This window comes from Saimiri boliviensis, chromosome 6 (assembly GCF_048565385.1).
Source record: "Saimiri boliviensis isolate mSaiBol1 chromosome 6, mSaiBol1.pri, whole genome shotgun sequence".
NCBI lineage: Eukaryota > Metazoa > Chordata > Mammalia > Primates > Cebidae > Saimiri > Saimiri boliviensis.
In genome coordinates this window covers 46,046,687-46,069,783 of record NC_133454.1, presented here as the reverse complement: position 1 = coordinate 46,069,783, position 23,097 = coordinate 46,046,687, and the positions used below count along the sequence as shown (strand labels likewise).

Genomic DNA, 23,097 nt, shown 5'->3' with positions numbered 1-23,097 from the left:
TTTTGCATGTTTTAGAAGAGACGGGGTTTCGCCATGTTGGCAGGCTAGTCTGGAACTTCTGGACCCCAGGTGATCCGCCCGCCTCGGCCTCCCAAAGTGCTGGGATTATTGGTGTGAACCACTTCACCCAGCTGGAATTAGGTTTTATTATTACTTTTTTATCTTGGACAGGCTGTTGTAGTGTTGAGATTTTTATTTTACTTGCCGTTTTCAATCTTTTAACCTACATGGTGTGATCTGATACAATAGAGTCTGAAACAGCGAATGATGGTGGGAGTCTTGTTTTTTCCATCCATTTTTTTAATGTAATGCATTTTAATTTATGCTATTAATGTTTAAAAATGGGGTCAAATTTTAACCAATATTTCATGTAGACTAAAATTTAAAAAATTTGTTTTATTAAGGTTGTGAAGACTGAGCTGTGCCAGCAGAGTTTATTTATCTGTTAAGGTGTAGCTAAATACAATTTCATGATACTGCTGTGAATCGGGGAAGTCAAGCAAGTCACTCTTGGGTGGCAGGGACCTTCCTGCAGACCACTAGCTGGCAGGCAGTACTTAACTGATACTACCCCTGGGGTACAAGATTCAGTGGAGCTGGATTGGGTTGCTATGGACCATTAAAAGATTATTTTAAGTCTCATGGCATTACTGATCCATCTAAAGGCTGTTCTGGTAACTTCCTTGACTGCTGCAGCCAGGGTGTGTGCTCATTCTTTGGTGGTAGAGGTGGCTCATCTAACCCCAGAGAACTCCTCCATTTCTAGCCTATATTAGAGAAATTCTGTTTTTCCTACTTTAAGTTCCTGGCATATTTCTTAATATTTATATTGAATGTATAGTTTAAGCCATTTTAAGAACTATAAAAATGATATATTTTATTGCAAAGTTGAAAAACCCAGAAAAATGTAAAGGGAAAGTTCAAAGTCCTCCTTACTCCCTAGAACACCCCAGCCCCTCTCCCAGTCTTGTTTTCCATAGGTAACTGCTGTTGGCAATTCCTTGTTTATAGAAAATGCCAGTAGGTATGCACGGATAAACATAGACTTTATATCCCTTATTTGTGATTTTAAAATCTTGTTGAAATAGGGTTATATTGTAAGAAACATTGAAAGGGTGCTTATTAACTCGTGTTAAACATTGAGTAAATAATATTGTCATGTTTTCATCATTTGAATAAAAGCATGCAGTAGAATTTCCTACACTAATTCTCAAGTGTGTATATGTGCAAATTTGTTTATATACAGATTTTCTTAATGATTAAAGATAAGGTTTACTTTTTGTCGTCTTTCTAGTGCATGGCATATAATTGACAGTGAGAAATTGTGTCTTTAAGAAAAAAAGCATTTATGATTTGGGGTGGGAAATATCCACACTTTCCCTTTATGGAAAAAGTTTGCCAGCTTCTTGGAAAAAACATCCTGTTGAAAGGATATTTTAGATATGGTATTGAAGAAAGGTACTGTATTGTTCGTTTTCTCTAAGATTATAGAATTTATAAAGCTGTGAACTTTATTATTAGTAATTGATATAATGGACCATTTTCTTAATTTATGGCTTTCAAGATCTTAAATGTTTTTTTAAAAAATTTATTTGTGAAAAGTTTAAAAGTTTAAGTCAAATAGGATTGAGTGCAAGTAAATTTTTTTTTTTTTTTTTTTTAATTTGAGACGGAGTTTCGCTCTTGTTGCCCAGGCTGGAGTGCAATGGCGTGATCTCGGCTCACCGCAACCTCCGCCTCCTGGGTTCAGGCAGTTCTCCTGCCTCAGCCTCCTGAGTAGCTGGGATTACAGGCACGTGCCACCATGCCCAGCTAATTTTTTGTATTTTTGGTAGAGACGGGGTTTCATCATGTTGACCAGGATGGTCTCGATCTCTTGACCTCGTGATCCACCTGCCTCGGCCTCCCAAAGTGCTGGGATTACAGGCTTGAGCCACCGCGCCCGGCCTTAAGTAAATTTTTTTTTAATTAAAAAAAGTTTTTTTTAAAAGGCGGGGTTTCACCATATTGGTCAGGGTGGTCTTGAATTCCATACCTCAGGTGATCTGCCCGCCTTGGCCTCCAAAGTGCTTGGATTACAGGCGTGAGCCACCATGCCTGGCTGAGTGCAGGTAAATTTTGAGCACTCTTCAGTTTTGAGCCCTTAGGTCATTTACGATGCTTTGGCATTAGATAACAGAAAATTCTCAAACTGGCTTAATCAATGAGCAAATTTGATGTCATTTAAAAAAATTTTTTTTAAAAACAGAGTCTTCGTCACCCAAGCTGGAGTGCGGTGGCGCTATTACAGCTCACTGCAGCCTTAACCTCCTGGGCTCAAGTGATATTTTAAGTTTCTCCCACCTCAGCCTCCCTAGTAGCTGTGACCATAGGCATGTGCCACTATATGCCCAGCTGATTTTTTTTTTTTTTTTCCAAGATAGGGCCTTTCTCTGTTGCCCAGGCTGGAATGCAGTGGTGTGATCTCAGCTCACCCCATCCTCTGCCTCCAGGGTTTAAGTGATTCTCCTGCCTTAGCTGTAGCTGGGATTACAGACACATACCACCAGGCCCGGCTAATTTTTGTATTTTTAGTAGAGACAGGGTTTTCCCGTGTTGACCAGGCTGGTCTCAAACTCCTGACCTCAAGTGATTCACCTGCCTTGGCCTCCCAAAGTTCTGAGATTACAGGCATCAACCACTGTGCCTGGCCAACAGCTAATTTTTAAAAAATCTTTTTTGTGGAGTTGGGTATCCCTATATTGCCCAGGCTGGTCTCTAGTTTTTGGGCTCAAATGATCTTCTGCCTTCGACTTCCTTCCTCGGCCTCCCAAAGTGCTACAATTATAGGCGTGCCCCAGATTTAATGTCCTGTATACTAAAAGTCCAGAGGCTCAAGAATGGTTCAACAATGACATTAAGGACAAGGACCCCTTCTTTTTCCAACTCTCTTCCCTGTGATTTTCCCCATTAACTTCATACTAAGAGTACCCTTCCTTCCCTGTCCCAATTTGGCTGCTGCAGAGGAATCAGAATGCTGAGGTTGGGCGATCACTTGAACCTGGAAGATCAAGGCTGCAATGAGCCCTTGTCCCGTTTTGGCTGCTCCATCCCATCCAGACACAGCAATAGCCAAAGGAATAAGAGGAACTGCCTATTTTCCAGAAAATTCCAAACAGATGTCTTCTCAGCCTCGTTGGCCAGGATTGGGGCACATTCCATACCTAACCAGTCAACTGGCAAGGGTAATGGAATTGCCCTTTCTTCCAACTCTGTTCCTAATAGATTATTTTCTCTTTTTTCTTTTTCTTTCCTCCCTCCACCCTTCCCTCATTCCCTGTCTCCCTAGGTGCCTCCCTCTCTGTCACTTCCCTGCTGCTGGAGTGCAGTGATATGATCATAGCTCACTGCAGCCTTGAACTCCAGGGCTCAGGCAGTCCTCCCACCTCAGCCTCTGGAGTAGCTAAGACTACATGTGCGCACCACCATGCCTGGCTGATTTTAATTGTTTGTAGAGATACGGTTTCACTATGTTGCCCAGGCTAGTCTCAAACTTGTGGCCTCAAGTGATCCTCCTGCCTCAGCTTCCTAAAGTGCAAGCGACCATACTGAGCCCTATTATTTTCATTATTCATCTATATCACGACTTTGTTTCTTTTTTACCCCCACCGAAAGTCATATCCAAAATTGATCCATTACACAGTCACATGTAGTGAGCTCATATCTTTGTGAGTGCCAACTTCAGTTAAATTATGAAAGGAGAAGTGTTGATTCCTTTTTTTTTTTTTTTTTTTTTGAGATGGAGTTTCGCTCTTGTTACCCAGTCTGGAGTGCAATGGCGTGACCTCGGCTCACCGCAATCTCCGCCTCCTGGGTTCAGGCAATTCTCCTGCCTCAGCCTCCTGAGTAGCTGGGATTACAGGCATGCGCCACCATGCCCAGCTAATTTTTTGTATCTTTAGTAGAGACGGGGTTTCACCATGTTGGCCAGGATGGTCTCGATCTCTTGACCTCGTGATTCACCCGCCTCAGCCTCCCAAAGTGCTGGGATTACAGGCATGAGCCACCGCACCCGGCCTGATTCCTTTTAAAATACTTGACAAATTGTGGTCCATGGGCTAAATCCAGCCTACTGCCTGTTTTGTAAATAAAGTTTTATTTGAATACATCATAGCTTACTTGTTTACCTATTCTCTATGGCTGCCTTCCTGCTACAACAGTAGAATAGTTTCAGCAGAGACTGTGGCTTACAAAGCCTAAAATATATACTTGCCTGGCCCTTTACAGAAAAAGTTTGCCAACCACAGCTTTAAGATGTCAGTCCTACATTCAGACAGTTATTATATGCCGTGTATTCTGCATTTGAGGACAGAAAGATGAGTAAAATACTGAGGAGTTCTCACTCTAATGGGAAGATGGATGTGCCATGTTGTATTCATAAAGTGTGTTAAGTGCTATTTTTTATTTTTTATTTTTGAGATAGTGTCTGTGTTGCCCAGGCCAGAGTGCAGTGGCTTGATTATAGCTCACTGTGGCCCTAACTTCCCAGGCAGAACTGATCCCTCTACCTCAGCCTCCCAAGTAATTGGGACTATAGTGACTTGCCGCCACTCCCAGCACCTCTTTTATTTTTCGTAGTATTTTTCGTAGACATGGGATCTCACCATCTTGCCCAGGATGGTCTTTAAACTGCTGGGCTCAAATGATCCTTTGGCCTCGAGCTCCCAAAGTGTTGGGATTACAAGTGTGAGCCACCACACCCGGCCAGTTAAGTGTTGTCACAGTAGTGTGTATAAATGAATTAATATTCAGTGCGGCAGTGTTTTAAGCACAGTCTTCTGTCATGTGGGTTCTGTAAGTTAACCAGAGTGGGTGTGTTTATAACCAAAAATCCTGGGAGTACATGGAATAATGTGGATACATGAATGCAACAAAATGATTCTTTTTTCTTTTTTTTTTTTTGAGACATAGTCTTTCTCCATCGCCAAGCGCCAGGCTCCAGGCTGGAGTGCAGAGACACAATCTCGGCTCACTGCAACTTCCACCTCTTGGGTTCAAGCAGTTCTGCCTCAGCCTCCCAAGTAGCTGGGACTACAGACACTCGCCACCATGCCCAGCTGATTTTTGTGTTTTTATTAGAGATGGGGTTTCACCATGTTGGTCAGGATGGTCTCGATCTCTTGACCTTGTGATCTGCCTACCTTTGCCTCCCAAAGTGCTGGGATTACAGGCATGAGCCACTGCGCCCAGCCAGGATTCTTGTTTTTTTTTTTTTTTTTTTGAGAGAGAGTCTTACTTTGTTACCCAGGCTGGGGTGCAGTGGCATGATCTCAGTTCACTGCAACCTCTGGCTTCCAGGTTCATGAAATTCAGCTGCTTCAGCCTCCCGAGTAGTTAGGACTACAGATGTGCTTCACCATTCTTAATTTTTGTATTTTTAGTAGAGATGGGGTTTTGCCATGTTGGTCAGGCTGGTCTTGAACTCCTGACCTCAGGTGATCTACCCACCTCAGCCTGAGCCACTTTGCCTGGCCGTAAAGAGCTTTTGTTCATCTCTGTGTTCCAGTTGGTTGTCTCTTCTTAGTGATGCTTATTAGCTTGGTCATTTTACAACATAAAGAAGGAGAGGGCCAGGTGTGTTGGCTCACCCTGTAATCTTAGCACTTTGGGAGGCCAAGGTGGGTGGATCACCTGAGGTCAGGAGTTCAAGACCAGCCTGGCCATCATGGTGAAACCCCATCTTTAAAAAAAAAAAAAAAAAAAAAAATGAAAAAGGAGAGGAAATTATTGCCTTTGACAATAATCAACAGAAAAATTAAAATGAGTATTATGTGTAAGATTAGTTTACCAACAAAGTCAACAAACATTTTGACGCCCACCTGTGAACCAGGCAGTCTGTCAGTTTGTCTAAAAAGTTAATATCTAGAAAATTAGAAGCTTAATTTTTTTATAGTGATAGAACTGCCATGTAGCCTTATTGACTGTATTAGGAAATATTGTCTAGTTATAAGGATATTTATGATAATTTACTTTGTTCTGTTTTGAAAATAACCTATAATATCTGATGTTTCAGACCGTATCCAGGGGAGAATTATTTGTGAGAATTAGTTTGTGTTTGCGTCTTTCCTTTTATGTAAGTAACGTGCATGAACCTATCTTCGTTTTTCCATTTCTAAACTTTTTTTTTTTTTTTTTGAGATGGAGTCTCACTGTCACCAAGCTGGAGTGCAGTGGTGTAATCTCCGCTCACTGCAACCTCCGCTTCCCGGGTTCAAGCAATTATTCTGCCTCAGCCTCCAGAGTAACCGGGACTACAGGTGTGGGTGCCACCATGCCCAGCTAATTTTTGTATATTTAGTAGAGATGGGGTTTGATCATGTTGGCCAGGATGGTCTCGATCTCGACCTCGTGATCCACTTGCCTCGGCTTCCCAAAGTGCTGGTGTTCCAGGGGTATGCCACTGTACCTGGGCCCCCATTCTAAACATTTTTTTGTGAATTTTTAATGTTTTCTTAAGAGTGGCCGGGCGCGGTGGCTCAAGCCTGTAATCCCAGCACTTTGGGAGGCCGAGGCGGGTGGATCACGAGGTCGAGAGATTGAGACCATCCTGGTCAACATGGTGAAACCCCGTCTCTACTAAAAATACAAAAAAACTAGCTGGGCATGGTGGCGCGTGCCTGTAATCCCAGCTACTCAGGAGGCTGAGGCAGGAGAATTGCCTGAACCCAGGAGGCAGAGGTTGCAGTGAGCCGAGATCACGCCATTGCACTCCAGCCTGGGTAACAGGAGCGAAACTCCGTCTCAAAAAAAAAAAAAAAAGAGTGAAATGAGAAAATTGGACTGGATTTAGCTTTCTTTTAGTATTTAATAATTGCAAATGATAATGTATTATTTTATTTTCTGCTCACCTTAGGAACGATACAGATACAATTTTGCTTTTTAAATTTACAGAATTCTTAGAAGAGATCCTAAATTCAATGTAAAACTTTGATATTAATATTGCAGTTCAGCTTTATAAATTTTAGAAATTTGCTTTATGTTTTCACTAACATATATATATATGTATATTACTCACATGTTGAATATTTCATTTCCTCGAAAATATCCTTAAACGAGGAATCATTTCTACATGAGCAAGACTTAATATCTTATTTAAAACTGCCTCTCACCCTTACAGGAAATCCACTTACAGAGGTGATCATACCAGTTGTTAATATGCACTTAAAACATCTTTGAGGTAGTCTCTTTACGTGATAACAGTAGAGGAGAGAGCTGTAATAGTTGACTTCTTGAAAACCCCTAGTAATTGTTTGGAATGAACTTGTCTAGAATGGCATCTGAGAAAAGTAGAGTAAGATAATTAAAAGAGCCCCAGATTAGGATTTAAAAGGACTTCTGACTTTGTTAAGTAGCCCTCTAACATTGAGCAAGTCATTTATTTGAATCTTAATTTCTTTTTCAGAAGAATGAGAGATGTAACACTTGTCTTGGGCAGGAAGCGGGAAGGCAGTTATTGTGAAGATTAGGAAATGTAGGCAGAGTGGAGAGTGAGCATTCTACAAATGCTCCCTGTATTCACTGCCCTTCTTGCTTTTGGCCTTATTTCTTGCAAAATGGAGCTACAAATTCTTGTTCTCTTTGCTTCACTTAGGGATGACATGGCATTATATAGGTAAAAGTACATTATTATTGCTATTAAATTTAGTATTAACACTGAGCTAACAGCATAATAAGCATAGTTCCTTTGTGTATTAAAGGTTTTGAATCTGGGGACCTATGGCCTTGAATGGGGAAAAAGTTACATCTTTATTTTTACATTTTTTTCTATTGGGAATATAGACAACATTAGCATTAACAGTACAGTACCAGAGACTGTGTCTATTTTTTAATTTAATTTTTATTTTTTATAGAGATGGGGTCTCTGTTGCCCAGGTTGGAGTGTAGCTGCATGGCTACACTCAGCTTCTTGGCTGAAGTGACCCTTTGGAATAGCTGGGGCCACAGGCACACATCTCCACACCCAGTAATTTTTAAATTTTTTGTCAATATGGGGTCTTGCTACATTGCCCAGATTGGTCTTGAATTCCTGGCCCCAAGACGTCCTCCTGCTTTGGTCTCCCAAATTGTTGAGATTACAGGCATGAGCCTCCACACCCAGCCTGGAGACTGTTTCTATTAGAAATGGTAGATACTTTAATAATACATGGGCCGGGCGCGGTGGCTCACGCCTGTAATCCCAGCACTTTGGGAGGCCGAGGCGGGTGGATCACGAGGTCAAGAGATCGAGACCATCCTGGTCAACATGGTGAAACCCCGTCTCTACTAAAAATACAAAAAATTAGCTGGGCGTGGTGGCACGTGCCTGTAATCCCAGCTACTCAAGAGGCTAAGGCAGGAGAATTGCCTGAACCCAGGAGGCAGAGGTTGCGGTGAGCCGAGATCGCGCCATTGCACTCCAGCCTGGGTAACAAGAGCGAAACTCCGTCTCAAAAAAAAAAAAAAATACTTTAAAGCTGTCTCAAAATAATACCCTGTTACTTAAAGTATTACAAAAGAAGCGTATATGTTACTATAAGTTTGTGTTTCTTATGCTTTGATAATTATATTCCAGTGTAATTGGTTTCTCTTTGTATTTTGTGCATGTATTTGTAACTTGGTGAATTTACAAATTGGTGGTAAATTGGCAGAGGAGTTCTCTTGGAATTTATTGGTCTGTGGAGAGACTGCAATTATGTTCAGAGGTTCTGAGTCTCAAAAGGCAGAAAAACATTAAAATAATTAAAATTAGGTTTAGAGAAAACAATATCTCAAAAGTAAAATCAGGCAGTCTGTTATGAATTATTGATGCTTCAGTGCTGGCACTGCATGGACCAGACTTTGTAACACATGTTTTACCACCTGACAGGTGGGAGTCTTGTGCCACTGACTTAACAGAGCTCAGTGTGTTAAGGGTGAGGCTATTTTTCCATTGTATTAGGTAAAAAGGAGACTGTTTGAGGGTCACCCTCAGAATTAAGGAAGAGAATGTTTATTGTGGCTCTTTCATCTCTAATGTGTGGCACTGTGTTTGAGTACATATTCACAAGAGTGATTTTCTGGAAGTGGGAGATACTTGCTGGCTGGCAGCATCTCTCAAGATGACTTGCTGGGTATGTCGCTGCCGTGACTGCACTTTGCTGCTTCTGGAGGAGTAGGTATGGAAAAGAGGCAGGGCAAGACCACCTGAAGACATTTAAGAATGGGAGAAAATTAAGAATTTAATTGGTTTAATTAAGTTTAAACCAGTAAAGTTGCAGATTAAATTTAATTAAGAGTGGGGAGGAGGGAGTAAATTTTTATTAATTATTATGAGGAAAGATTGGAAATATACAAATATAAATATGTCTTTGAAATATGCTTTAGGCAGCTTATTAATTTTTTATTTTTTAATTTATATATATTTTTGGCTCCCCACCCCTCCCTTTAATTATTTTTTTAATGGAGAAAAGGAAAGACCTGAAAGACGAGGTTTTGTTTCAAGTTAGAGATGGAAACCCAGAATGTGCATCTAGTTTTCTTTGCTTTCCATGTGACATTTTATGAAATTATCTATTCTACTACTAATAGATGCCAGTTTCAGTAAAAAACATATTCGTAGACTAGAAATGTCTCTTTTTTTTGAGACAAAGTCTCATTCTGTCACCCAGGCTAGAGTGTGGTGGCATGATCTCAGCTAACTGCAATCTCTGCCTCTGGGTTCAAGCGATTCTCCTGCCTCAGCCTCCTGAGTAGCTGGGACTACAGGCATGAGCCATCATGCTTGACTAATTTTCATATTTTTACTAGAGAGACAGTTTCACCATGTTGCCCAGGCTGGCCTCGAACTCCTAAACTCAAGTGATCCTCCTGCCTTGGCCTCCCAAAGTGCTGGGATTACAGGCGTGAGCCACCATGCCTGGCCAGAAGTGTCTCATTGAGGTTAAAACAATATTCTCTTCATGTAAATATTTCTGTTAATCATTAAATTGGTGAAAACACTTAGATTTTTTTTTTTTTTTTTTTTTTTTGAGACGGAGTTTCGCTCTTGTTGCCCAGGCTGGAGTGCAATGGCGCGATCTCGGCTCACCGCAACCTCCGCCTCCTGGGTTCAGGCAATTCTCCTGCCTCAGCCTCCTGAGTAGCTGAGATTACAGGCACACGCCACCATGCCCAGCTAATTTTTATTATTTTTAGTAGAGACGGGGTTTCACCATGTTGACCAGGATGGTCTCGATCTCTTGACCTCGTGATCCACCCGCCTCGGCCTCCCAAAGTGCTGGGATTACAGGCTTGAGCCACCGCGCCCGGCCAACACTTAGATTTTAATAGCATTTATACATAGCTTTGTCCTAAAAAAATTTAAGGTAGATTCTTACATCTGTTGTATTACATAAGCTAATGACAAATATATATAAACAATTTCATGAAATATATTTTTGAAATTCTTCTGATTTTTAAAATTAGGTACTTAACGAAACTCTGTTCAAAATACTCAGTTTCTCCGTATCCAGACATTCTTTGTAATAATACTTGTGTTTTTCTGTGTTGATGGATCGGTAGCTACATATTCTGCCTTTCTACTTAACGTTACCTAAATGTTGACACAGTTTGTTTTAATAATATGGAAAAACAAACCCTCCACAACCCTGGAGTAGTCCATTATAGCACATAGTGTCCACACACATAGTGTCAACATTACTTTGGTGATTGTAATCATTGGCTATTGTAAAAGATGCTCCTGTGAATATCTTGATACAGATCACAACTTGTTATATTTATTTTGTGGGGAGAAATATCTTCTGGAGGTTTATTACAGAAACAGGATTTCATATTCAAAAAAGCTCAGTAGCTTTTGTTATGTGTTGTCTACTTTGTAGACAACATTACCTGCAATACTTACCTACTTGTTTACCAACATTGTTTATCATCATTGGCACGGATAATTAATATTTATTTTGCTAGTTTAATAAGTATATCATTGGTAAAACATGTAGTTTTAATCAGTGGAACATTTGTGTTTTGAACTAAAATTTGTTTGTGATGTTTCTTATTGAACTGTTTACTGAGTGGAATCTGAGCAATATCTTTATATATTTAACCCTTTGATTATTTTGCATAACACCTTTGTTACACTGTTGCAAATTTTTCTACTTTTTTTTTTTTTTTTTAAATTTGGGTATTTATTTTACCTGTGTAGAGATTTAAAATAAAATATATTTATCTGTTTTTATTATAACCTATATACTTTTCTTAGTCATGTTATGTTACTCTTCCAAAACTAAAATTCTTTTCCAAGTCTCTCTTTTTTTAAAAAATAATTAATTTAATGATTTTAATAATTTAATAATTTAAGGTATTTTTTAAAAGGTAGAAATAGGCTCTTGCTATGTTGGCCAGCCTGGTCTTGAACTCCTGGGCTCAAGTAATCCGCCTATCTCAGTTCCCAAAGCGTGAGATTACAAGCATGAAACACTGCTCCTGCTTTCTTTTTGAAAAAAATATTAACCTACTTTCATTTTATTAAATGGTATTGTAAAGTTATGGGTCCAACTTTAATTTACTTACTTAGAATCATTCTGCTTTTTCATTGTAAGAAATCAGATTTTTAGTTCAGGAGCTATGGCTCACACCGGTAATCCCAGCACTTTGGGAGGCTGAGGCAAGCAGAACACCTGATGTCAGGAGTTTGAGACCAGCCTGGGCAACATGGTGAAACCCCGTCTCTACTAAAAATACAAAAATTAGCCAAATGTGGTGCGAGCCTGTAATCCCAGCTACTTGGGAGGCTGAGGAAGGAGAATCGCTTGAACCAAGGAGGTGGAGTTTGCAGTGAGCCAAGATCGTATCAGTACACTCCGGCCTGGAAGATAGAGCGAGACTCCATCCCTCCCTGCCACCCCCGCAAAAAAAGAAGTTAGTTTTTTATTACAAAACCCTCTACATTTTCATTTTACAAGTTTACAGATTTCATTTTAATTCTTAGAGCCTCTTAGTATTTTTGAATATAATTATTCTGGTCTTTTCATTCATTCCTTTTTTTCTATTTCTTTTTTATTTTAAAATTTAACCCCAGTCTCCTGCGTGTCATTCCTTAAAAAAAAGATTGATGGTATTCTATGGATTTTTAAAAATGTTTTTTTTTTTTTTTTTTTTTTTTTTTTTCAAGATGGGATTTCACCATGTTGGCCAGGATGGTCTTGATCTCCTGACCTTGTGATCCTCCTGCTTTGGCCTCCCAAAGTGCTGGGATTACAGGCATGGGCCACCACGCCTGGCCTAATGTTTTATTTTTTATATTTTAGGCAGAGTCTTGCTCTGTTGCCCAGGCTGGATTGTAGTGGTGTGATCATAATTCACTGCAGCCTCAAACTTCTGGGCTCAGGTTATCTTCCTGCCTCAGCTTCTTGAGTAGCTAGTACTACATGTACACTCTACTATACCTGGTTAATTTTTATTTTTTATTTTTTGTAGAGACATGGTCTCTTTGTTACCCAGGTTGGTCTTGAACTCTTGCCCTCAGGTGATCTTCCTGCCTTTGTGCTGGATTACAGGTGTGAGCCACCATGCCTGGCTACTATAGATGGTTTTATAACCTGCCTTTTTACTTAGTGGTTTGTGAATCTCTTCCTATGTCATTAAGTATTTTTCTATAACATTTTGATGGGCTGCATTGTGATAGTGGATCCTGTAGATATACCATGATTGACTTAACTAAACTCCCAGTTTTACATAAACTTATGTAAATTGTACTATAATTAGAGTCTTTGTAACTGTATCATTATACACATTTGTTAATACTTTCTTCAGGTGTATTTCCACAAATGAAGTTAGTTAGCACTCCTTTAATATCAGCAAAGAGGAAGGCAGACTGATATGTTGTAGAGCTCCGGATACTAGGTGTTAAAAGACTTGTTCTTTGGCCATTTCTTGCCCATGTGACTTAGGACAAGCCATTTTGGCTTGGGATAAAACTTTTATTGATTGTATCACCGATTCAATAAAATGCCTATGTAATCTAGAAAACTCTTAATATTCAAAAAATGGCCAAAGTTTTGATGGTGACATACATGCCTTATATATGTGTGAAGAGTTGAATAAAATTGTTCTGTGAAATGTGAGATGAAGTAATTTTTCTGAACCAGTAGGTTATAGATCATTTTTTGTTTTTGTTTTTGTTTTTTTTTTTTTTTGAGATGGTGTCTTGCTCTGTCACCCAGGCTGGATTGCATTGGTGATCTCAGCTCACTTCAACCTGTACTTTCCAAGCTGATGCAGTCTTTCATCACCATGTCTGGCTAGGTTTTGTATTTATTTATCTACTTTTTTGGTACAGATGGAGTTTTAGCCTTGCCTAGGCTGGTCTCAGTCTCACTCCTGGGCTCAAGTGATCCTCCCACTTCTCAAATTGCTGGAATTACAGGTGTGAGCTTTCGTGCCTGGCCTGGAGGGTATTTTAATCAAGACCTGAGATGATGAGATTGGAACTAAGGCAGTAATAGTAGTTGGGATGAAAAATGGGCATAGAATTTAAAAATTGGACTGAAATACATTTAGGTTCATTTAGGTGAGTGTAGATGAGAATAAGCTAAGAAATGATAAGAATTAAGAAATGAGGGGTTTATACCTCCAACAAAATTTCATTGCTTAGTGGTTCACGCCTGTAATCCCAGCACTTTGGGAGACCGAGGTGAGTAAATCACTTGAGGTCAGGATTTTGAGCCCAGCCTGGCTAACATGATGAAACCCTGTCTCTACTAAAAATACAAATATTAGCTGGGCATGGTGGTGGCTGCCTGTAATACCAGCTATGGAGGCTGAAGGAGGAGAATTGGTTGAACCCAGGAGGCAGAAGTTGCAGTGAGCCAAGATTGCACCACTGCCATCACTGCACTTCAGCCTGAGCAGCAGAGCGAGACACCATCTAAAAAAAAAAAAAAATAATAATAATAATAATAATCTCAGGAGGAAATTTTCTCTGGTAAGAAATTTGTTGGTAGTCTGTTACTTGTGGTTGAGTAGAATTTAGGAAAATGGCCTTACCTAAATTTCATTTTTATTACAACAGAGAATTTTCACTTTTATTAGTTATGGCATCTTTTTTTTTTTTTGAGACACAGTCTCACTCTGTCACGCAGGTTCTTCAAGTACGGTGGCACAATCTCGGCTCACTGCAATCTCTGCCTCCTGAGTTAATGAGATTCTCCTGCCTCAGCTTCCTGAGTAGCTGGGAGGATTACAGGCAGCTGCCACCATGCCTGGCTGATTTTTATATTTCTGGTAGAAACAGGGTTTCACCATGTTGGCCAGTGTGCTCTTGAAATTCTGACCTCAAATGAATCTCCTGCCTCAGCATCCCAAAGTGCTGGGACTACAGTCATGAGCCACTGTACTTGGCCTTACTTATGGCATCTTAAACAGCAATTGATCACTTTTTTTGTTTTTGGCTTATTCGTTTTTGAGACAGGGTCTTGCTCTGTTGCCCAGGTTGGAGTGTGCAGTGATATGATCACTGCTCACTGCAGCTTCAGCCACCTGGGCTCAAGCAATCCTCTCACCTTGACCTCCCAAAATGCTGGGATTACAGGTCCCAAAGTGTTGGGGTTACGGATATGAGCCACTGTGTCTAGCTGAATGCAGGGTGTTAGTGTGCAAGAGCTTTGCCTGTTTTGTACATATTGGGCAAATAAGCTGTTCATATTTTTCTCTACTTGTATTTTCAAACTTACAGGAAGGAAAAATAAGCCAGGTGCAGTGGCTCATCCTGTACTTGTACCACTTAGGGAGGCTCAGAGGATTGCCTGAGGCTAGGAGTTTGAGACAGCCTGAGCAATATAGGGCGACCCTGCCTCTACAAAAAAGTACAATAAAAAAACTAGCTGGGCATGGTGGCACGTGCTCATGATCCTAGCTGCTCGGGAGGCCAAGGCAGGAGGATCACTTGAGCCTGCGATGTTTTGGTTACAGTGAGCTGTGATGTCACCACTCTACTCCAGCCTGGATGTCAGAATGAGACCCTGTCTTTAAAAAAATAAAAAAATAAAAAGTAGTTTCTTGTTATTTTTTTGTAGCTTACATTAATCAGAATTTCCTTTTGTTTTTGGCAGTACAGAGAAAAACATTGAAAAGTATTCTTAAGCTTTTTTAGAATCTGAATCCATATATCCTAACTTTCATTGTTCCTTTCTCTAACATCCTGGGTACAGAGATGAACCTGACACAGAGAAAGAGCTTTTGGGCTCTTAGCAATGATGTTTCCTTGCTCTTTGTTGTCTGTAATTAAATTGAAACTTCTGGTAGATCATTGTATTTATACCATGGTATTTGAGATGTGTGGTGTTTTTAATTTTGGATTTCAGTCTTTTTAGGGAATGTGCAATGCTAGCAGAAGACCTTGAAAATTAGAATGAAATTACTCCTTGTTACTTTTAAAATATTTTAATTTATATCTTATACAAATTATAGTTACAATAGAAACCTTATTTAAAAAAATAGATTATACCTTTTTTTTTTTTAACAGAAAGTGACAACAGAATTCATAGAAGTGAAGAATTTTTAAGAAGTTAACGAAAAGAGAACGAAAATGCCGAAACCAGTAAGTTATTTTATTGCATTCGACACTGTCTACATAGTAATGCTGGGGGTTCAGGGGTGCCCTCAGCTACCCTGAGAGGATGTTTCTCCAGGGTTCTTGGTCTCCTGCTCTCTCAAGAATGAGAGGGGACCAGGTGTGCTCACAAAGTAAATACCGGACCCCAAACGGTGTTTTTGCAGAAAGTGAATTTATTTTAGGTGGAGAGAGAGAGAGAGAGAGAGAGAGTGTGTGTGTGTGTGTGTGTGTGTGTGTGTGTGTAAGGGGACTCCAGAGGGAAAATCCGGGAGAGAGAAAGACAGCTTCCACGACAGAGTTCGTGGAAGGGGATTCAGACATGGAATCCAATGGGGTGAGGAAGAAGGGGACTTTTAACCCGGGAGGAGCCCCCCACCTTCTCCAAGACCTCTGGGCAATGAAAGGAGTTCCTTAGAACCTCCACTGGAGTGATTGACTTTTGACCCTTTCCCACCCCAGCAAAAATTTAAAGAGTTAAATCTCTTGGATGGAGGGTGATGGGAATGGGGCATGGCGCTGGGAAGTTCTTTCCCTTAAAACTGCGCTCCGTTGTGGACCTAGAAAGAGAACACCTTCCCTCAGTAAGATACCATTAAATTATTTTTGGAACAAGGCATAAAATTTTGGTAGAGTTGTTGGAGGAAAAAGATACTGATATTACTGTTACTTGTTTTTAGATTAATATGGCTAGAGCATAGTATTATGTGGCCATGACTTCTAGGTCAAAGTCTTCTTACCTTGGTTCTGCCTCTGATCTCGGTGACCTTTGTTAATTTAGCCCAATCTGTTTAATTTTTCATTTCTTCATGTATAAAATGAGAATCTAATTAGTTACCCTAGGGAATATGGTAAAGGTTACTAGAATCTGATATATGTATTTAGTGCCTAGTAAATGATAAAAGCAAAGTTTGGAAAATGAAGCAACAGCATTTCTAACAGCATAAAAAACATGACATCCTTAGGAATAAATGTACAAATGCTGTGTAAGATCTCTACACTGAAAACTAGCTGTAAGAAATTAAAGATTTAAATATATAGAGAACTATAAAATGTGTATAGGTATCTTTATAAACTTGTATTAAGATGTCAGGTCTCCATAAAATTTTTGTAAATGAAATTCAGTTCCAGTCAGTTGAATCCAGGCAGTCTTCTTTTATTAAAATTGACTAGCTGATTCTAAAATATATTAATATATGTCTGTGCCAAAATGTGTATGGAATAGCTAAAGCAATTTACAAAAAAAGAACACTCTTGGATTTCAGGATTTATTCTTAAGTCACTAAAGTAAGACATTGAGTTACTGATGAAAGAATAAATAGACTAATAGTATTGGTGAAATGAAAATAAACCAGTGCACATACACACACACGTATGTATTCATTAGATTCTTGACAAGTGTGTCACACAATTTAATGGGGAACTACAATTATTTTTAACAAATGATACTGGCACAAAGGGTTATCCATACAGAAAAACGTGAACATTGAATGTTGTCTCACAATTTACACAGACATAAACTCAGTGAAGTATAGACCTCCATACAAAAGCCCAAACTATAAAACACCTAGAAGAAAACACAGGAAAAAAATCTGTGACCTTGAAGTAGGTGAAGGTTTTTTTTTAAGTAGATGAAGGTATTTTTTTAAAAATACACAGAAAATTTGAACCATTAAAGAAAAAATTGGAGTATATCAAAATTTAAAACTTTTTCTTTGTGAAAGATAGAACATAGAAAGGCAAGACAACGGGAGAAAAAAGTTGCCATATAAAGTTCTTCTACAGTTCAATAATAAGACAACTCAGGTGGCTTTTTTTTTTTTTAGTGAGCAAAATATTTGAGCAGATATTTCACAAAAGAAGCTATAGGCTGGGCATGGTGACTCATACCCGTAATCCCAGCACTTTGGGAGGCCGAGGTGGGAGGATCACTTGAAGTCAGGAGTTCAGGACAATCTGGCTAAAATGGTGAAACTCTGTCTCTACTGAAAGTACAAAAATGAGCCAGGCATTGAGGTGCAGACCTGTAATCCCAACTACTTGAAAGACGGAGGCAGGAGAATCTCTTGAATTTAGGAGGCAAAGGTTGCAGTGAGCCAAGATGGTGTGACTGCACTCCAGCCTGGGTAACATGGGTAACAGAGTGAGACTTACCTCAAAAAAAAAAACAAAAAAAAGACTGGTAATAATCCAGTGTAGATAAGGATCTGGAGCAGCTGTGACTCCATTGTATTTCTGGTAGGAATAGGAATGTTTACAGCCAATTTGGAAAACTCTTTGCCAGTGTAATTGAGTGGAGGGTGTTTATTATTCCTTAAAAAGTCACAATTATATATGCAGTTGGATATCAATTGTGTGTTGTTGATTCATTAACAATTCTGGAAGTATAGAACTTGCCCTATGGAGAAAACAGCTCTTGAAGGTAGATAAGTTTCAGAATGTGGAAGTTTTTGGGTTTTAGAAAGGTGAATTTACAATATATTATGTGCATATGTCATTATATGATGAAACTCCCTTCAAGGTCTATGGCATCATCTCTAAACTATTAATATTTCTATAGATTTATGTGTGAATAGTCACGTGAAGTGGAATAAATTAATTTGCTGCAAGTGACAGTCTCGTGTCACCTCATGTCAGATTTTTGCTCAAAATTAACTAATCTTCGGTTTTCAATGCTTTTAGGATGTCAAAATTAAGGAATAGGGACTGTGGGCCCATATTTGCAATAGCCACAAAGCCATGATGATCTAGGAGAAAACATCTAACAAATGAGTAAAGTGATTTATATGGGGCAAATTATAAGCAAAGGGATTTATATGAAGCAAGTTATAAGCTCTTTATTTTAGAAGATTTTGAAAGTCATTAAAGGAGTTCTAAATCAATGTACAATGAGAAATTCATAGTCATGTATAGAGTCAATATTAATATAAATGTTAATTCTTAACAAAAGATAGTGAAGAATTTCATCTCGTTTCAATACTAAACCATAAGTGGTATATTTTGTAAAGTTCACAGCCTTATATGGAGCCAAGAGCGAATATGATGATCCAGGAATAGTCAAAATAGTTCTGAAGAATAATGCAGACTTCCCCTACCAGATATCAAGACTTACTTAAAGAAATACTAATCAAGACAATAAAATATTAAAAGTAGTTTAATTGACCAGTGGAACAAAATTAGATCCACATTTACGCATATATTTGATTTGTGACAGCACAGAGTTTGGAGACTAAATGAACTAATTAATTATATTGGAATTTAAAAAAAATCCCTGTATTTTCATTCATAGGGAGATTAAAAATGAAATTGGATCTCTATCATAAGCAAGAAAATTATGAAATTCAAAATAATAAATATATTAATAACCTTATGACTCCAGAGTATGGAAGGATTTCTTAAGGGTGGCAAAAAATTGGACAGGTACAGTGGCTGATGCCTGTAATCCCAGCACTTTGGGAGGCCAAGACAGGTGGATCACCCAGATGAGGAGTTCGAGACCAGCCTGGCCAGCATGGTGAAACCCCGTTTCTACTAAAAATAGCAAAAATTAGTCAGGCATGGTGATGCATACCTGTAATCCCAGCTACTTGGGAGGCTGAGACAGGAGAATTGCTTGAACTTGGAAGGTGGAGGTTGCAGTGAGCTGAGATCATGTCACTATACTCTACCCTGGGCAGCAGAGTGAGATGCTATCCCTCCCCCCAACCTCCACCAAAAAAAAGGATGGAAAAAATGAGTATCTGTGTGTAAAATATTTATAAATTCAACATTAACATTAAGAATGTCAGTTTATCATAAAGGACACTGAAGAAAGTAAAATAAATCACAATATGGGAGGTTATTTTGTAAGAAATAACTGACAAAGGATCAGTATCAAGAATATGTAAAGACTTCCTACGTAAAAGGAAGAAAAAAACAATAGAAAAATAAAGCATGTGTGAACAGACATTCAAAGATGAGAATGAGTGGTTAGTTAAACATAGTGTGTTAGTTTTCCATTGGTCTGTGATGAATTACCACAAATTTAGTGTTATGAAACAGCACCCATGTATTACCCCACAGTTTTATAGGTTAGAAATCTGGGATGATGTGACAAGAGTTCCCTGCTGAAAGTCTTACAAGGCTGAAATCAAGGTGTAACTTATTCTGCAACCAGCCAATTAAATTGGTTAGCTTAGGCCCTCCTAGATAATCTTTCTGTCCTAAGGTCTGTCAATTAGTAATCTTAAGTACTTCTGCAAAATCCCTTTTATCATGTAATGCAAGGAAATCATGAGCATGACACTAGGGACCATCTTAAAATTCTCTGTGCCACATGCCATATACAAAAATGTAGACTTCATCAGCAATCGGGGATCCTACCTTAAGGCCATATTGAGATATCATTTTCTGCTAACTGAATTATCAGATATTAACAAATCTGATGATGTCCACTGTTCTTGGAAATACAGAACAGCAAGAATTCTTATGCAATACTGATGGACGTATACGTTGACACAGTTGCATTTATTCAACATTATGTGGTAAAGTAGAAGATGTGCACATTTTTTTACTCAAGAATTCTGAGTATATTCTGGAGAAATTCTGACACTCAGAATTTGTACAAGATGTACAAGATGTTCATAGCAGTATTGTTCTTAATAGCCAAAAAATTGGAAACTGTTCATTGACAGGAAAATGGGTGAGTAAATTTTTGTTTGGCCACATGCAGAATGTTGCATAGCAGTGAAAATTCTTACTACAGAAACATCAATGAATCTTAGAAACATATTGTGAAAAATTAAACTAGTGTAGTGAAATCTTAAAGAATTTATTGAAATAGAATATACATAACAAAGAGAATATATGAGAAGTGTGTAGTACAGTAGTCCCAGCCACAAGGGAGGCTGAGGCGGTAGGATCACTTGAGCCTGGGAGGTTGAGGCTGCAGTGAGCTGGGATTGTGCCACTGTGCTCCAACCTAGGCAACGGGGAAAAAAAGTGTGTAGTTGATGAATTTTCATAAAGTGAATATACCCATGTAAGCATTGCCCACATCAAGAAAGAAAATTTGATTAACAAATATTGTGCAGTTATAGTACCGCTAAAAATCAAGAAAAGTGAAGCTATTTTACATATATATAACTACATTTATGTTAGAACCATTTTTTTTTTTTTAAGCAAGAGAATAACAAAATTTAGGTCCATTGGTATTTACCTGTTGGTATTTACAAAGAAGTATAGTGGTATATGCAGCATTACCATTTCTTTTTATTCAGTTGGGTGGTGGATTTATGGGTTTCATTTTATTCTTCATTGTTTATATATGATACATGTTTTGTGTATGTCGTCTCTTAATAAGATACTGTTTTAGAAAAGAAAAAATACGATTATTTTAAAGAAGGATGAATCTAAGATTTAATTACAGAAGTTATTCCAGGTGAAAGCCATAACATGTGCTAAGGTTGTGATTGTTAGTAAGACATATGGAGAACTAAGAAGTCTGATACGGAGTTTTTATAGTGTGAGTTAAAGTTAGAAAGATAAAATGGTACAAGCTCTGTCCTCAATAAATGTACAGGCTGATGGAAAAAGATACTTAAAAGCAAATGCAGTAATATATATTAATAAAAAACTTTAAATACAGTTGTTACAGAAACAAAGTAGGAATTGACACAGGTTTATACTGGTGACAGGAAAAGTAATGAATGTTAGAAAATAGATACAGAAAAAGAGAAAAAAAAAAGAAAATAGATACAGAAACAGCAAACGAAGTATTGGAAAATTCAAGGAGAAGTAATTTAATGTATACACCATGGAATACTATGCAGCCATAAAAATTGATGAGTTCATGTCCTTTGTAGGGACATGGATGAATCTGGAAATCATCATTCTCAGCAAACTGACACAAGAACAGAAATTCAAACACTGCATGTTCTCATTCATAGGCAGGTGTTGAACAATGAGAACACATGGACATAGGGAGGGGAGCGTTGCAGGCTGGGGTCTGCGATGGAGGAGCTGGGCCAAGGGAGGGACAGCTGATGGTTGGGGAGGTCAGGAGGGATAACATGGGGAGAAATGCCAGATGTAGGTGGTTGGGGGATGGAGGCAGCAAACCACATTGCTACGTGTGTACCTATGCAACAGTCCTGCATGATCTGTACATGTACCCCAGAATCTAACGTACAATTAAAAAAAAGAAAAAATTTAAAAGTTAAAAAGATAGATTTGGATCACGTGAGGAATTCTAGGTGAAGATGCTATTCTGTGGTAAAAATTATTTTGGTAAGGAATGTTTTTGAGATATTAGAAAGGTATTTACGGCCGGGCACGGTGGCTCAAGCCTGTAATCCCAGCACTTTGGGAGGCTGAGGCGGGCAGATCACGAGGTCCAGAGATCGAGACCATCCTGGTCAACATGGTGAAACCCTGTCTCTACTAAAAATAAAAAAAGTAGCTGGGCATAGTCGCACATGCCTGTAATCCCAGCTACTCAGGAGGCTGAGGCAGGAGAATTGCCTGAACCCAGGAGGCGGAGGTTGCAGTGAGCCGAGATTGCACCATTGCACTCCAGCCTGGGTAACAGGAGTGAAACTCCGTCTCCAAAAAAAAAAAAAAAGAAAAAGAAAGGTATCTACACATGAAAATTATTAGTTAACAGAGTTTGGAGCTGGGCATGGTAGTACATGCCTGTCTCTTAGCTACTTGGTAGATTGAGATGGGAATATAGGCTTGAGTCCAGGAAATCAAGGTTGCAGTGTGCAATGATTGCACCCATGAGTGGCCACTGTACTCCAGCCTGAGTACAACATTGTGAGATCCTGTCTCTAAAAACAGCAACAAAAAAGAGTCTAGCAAATAAAGCATTGTAGATAAATGCTTTTCTAAAGTGAAGAATGTGTTTATAGTATGAATAAAATGAAGTCTGATTTTTAGGATTTTTTATGTGGAAATAAATATGGGATAGTGAATTAGATTCAAAGCATTTGGAGTTAGACCTCAGTTTAAATGCCTGCTTTGCCTTTTTTGTTTTGTTTTGTTTTGTTTTTGGAGGCAGGGTCTTGCTGTGTTGCACAGGCTGAAGTGCAGTGGTTAATCATAGATACGTAAATCATAGCTCACTGCAGCCCTCAAACTTGTAGGCTCAAGTAATCCTCCCAACTCAGCCTCTTGAAAATAATAGGCACATACCACCACACCCAACTAATTTTTAAGTTTTTAATAGAGACATAGTCTTGCTGTGTTGCCCAGGCTGATCTCAAACTCCTGGCCTCAAGAAATCCTCCCATCTTGGCCTTCCAAAGTGCTGGGACTAAAGGTGTGAGCTACCATTTCTAGCTCTTGCTCTGTCTTTTAATATCCATGTGTCCTTAGCTGAATAATGGAAATTCTTTATGTTTCTTTAGAAACAAAGGTAGTATTTCCTAGTATTATAGCAAGGGCTAAATGAGAGTATTGAAAGCTTGTAGCTTAGCGCCCAGTGTATGTTAAGTATTCAATAGATGTTTCTAAAT

At 38.9% G+C, this 23,097-nt stretch overlaps 1 protein-coding gene across 3 annotated transcripts in view; it reads left to right on the top strand.

The window, feature by feature from the left end:
- Positions 1-23,097, top strand: part of RDX (radixin) — a 106,085-nt gene that overhangs the window by 2,267 nt on the left and 80,721 nt on the right. For all 3 annotated transcript variants that reach the window (XM_039470946.2, XM_074400560.1, XM_074400561.1), the window contains exon 2: positions 15,515-15,589. In XM_039470946.2, the coding sequence (XP_039326880.1) occupies positions 15,578-15,589 (12 nt within the window). In that variant the 5' untranslated portion in view covers positions 15,515-15,577. The remainder of the gene's footprint in view (positions 1-15,514; positions 15,590-23,097) is intronic.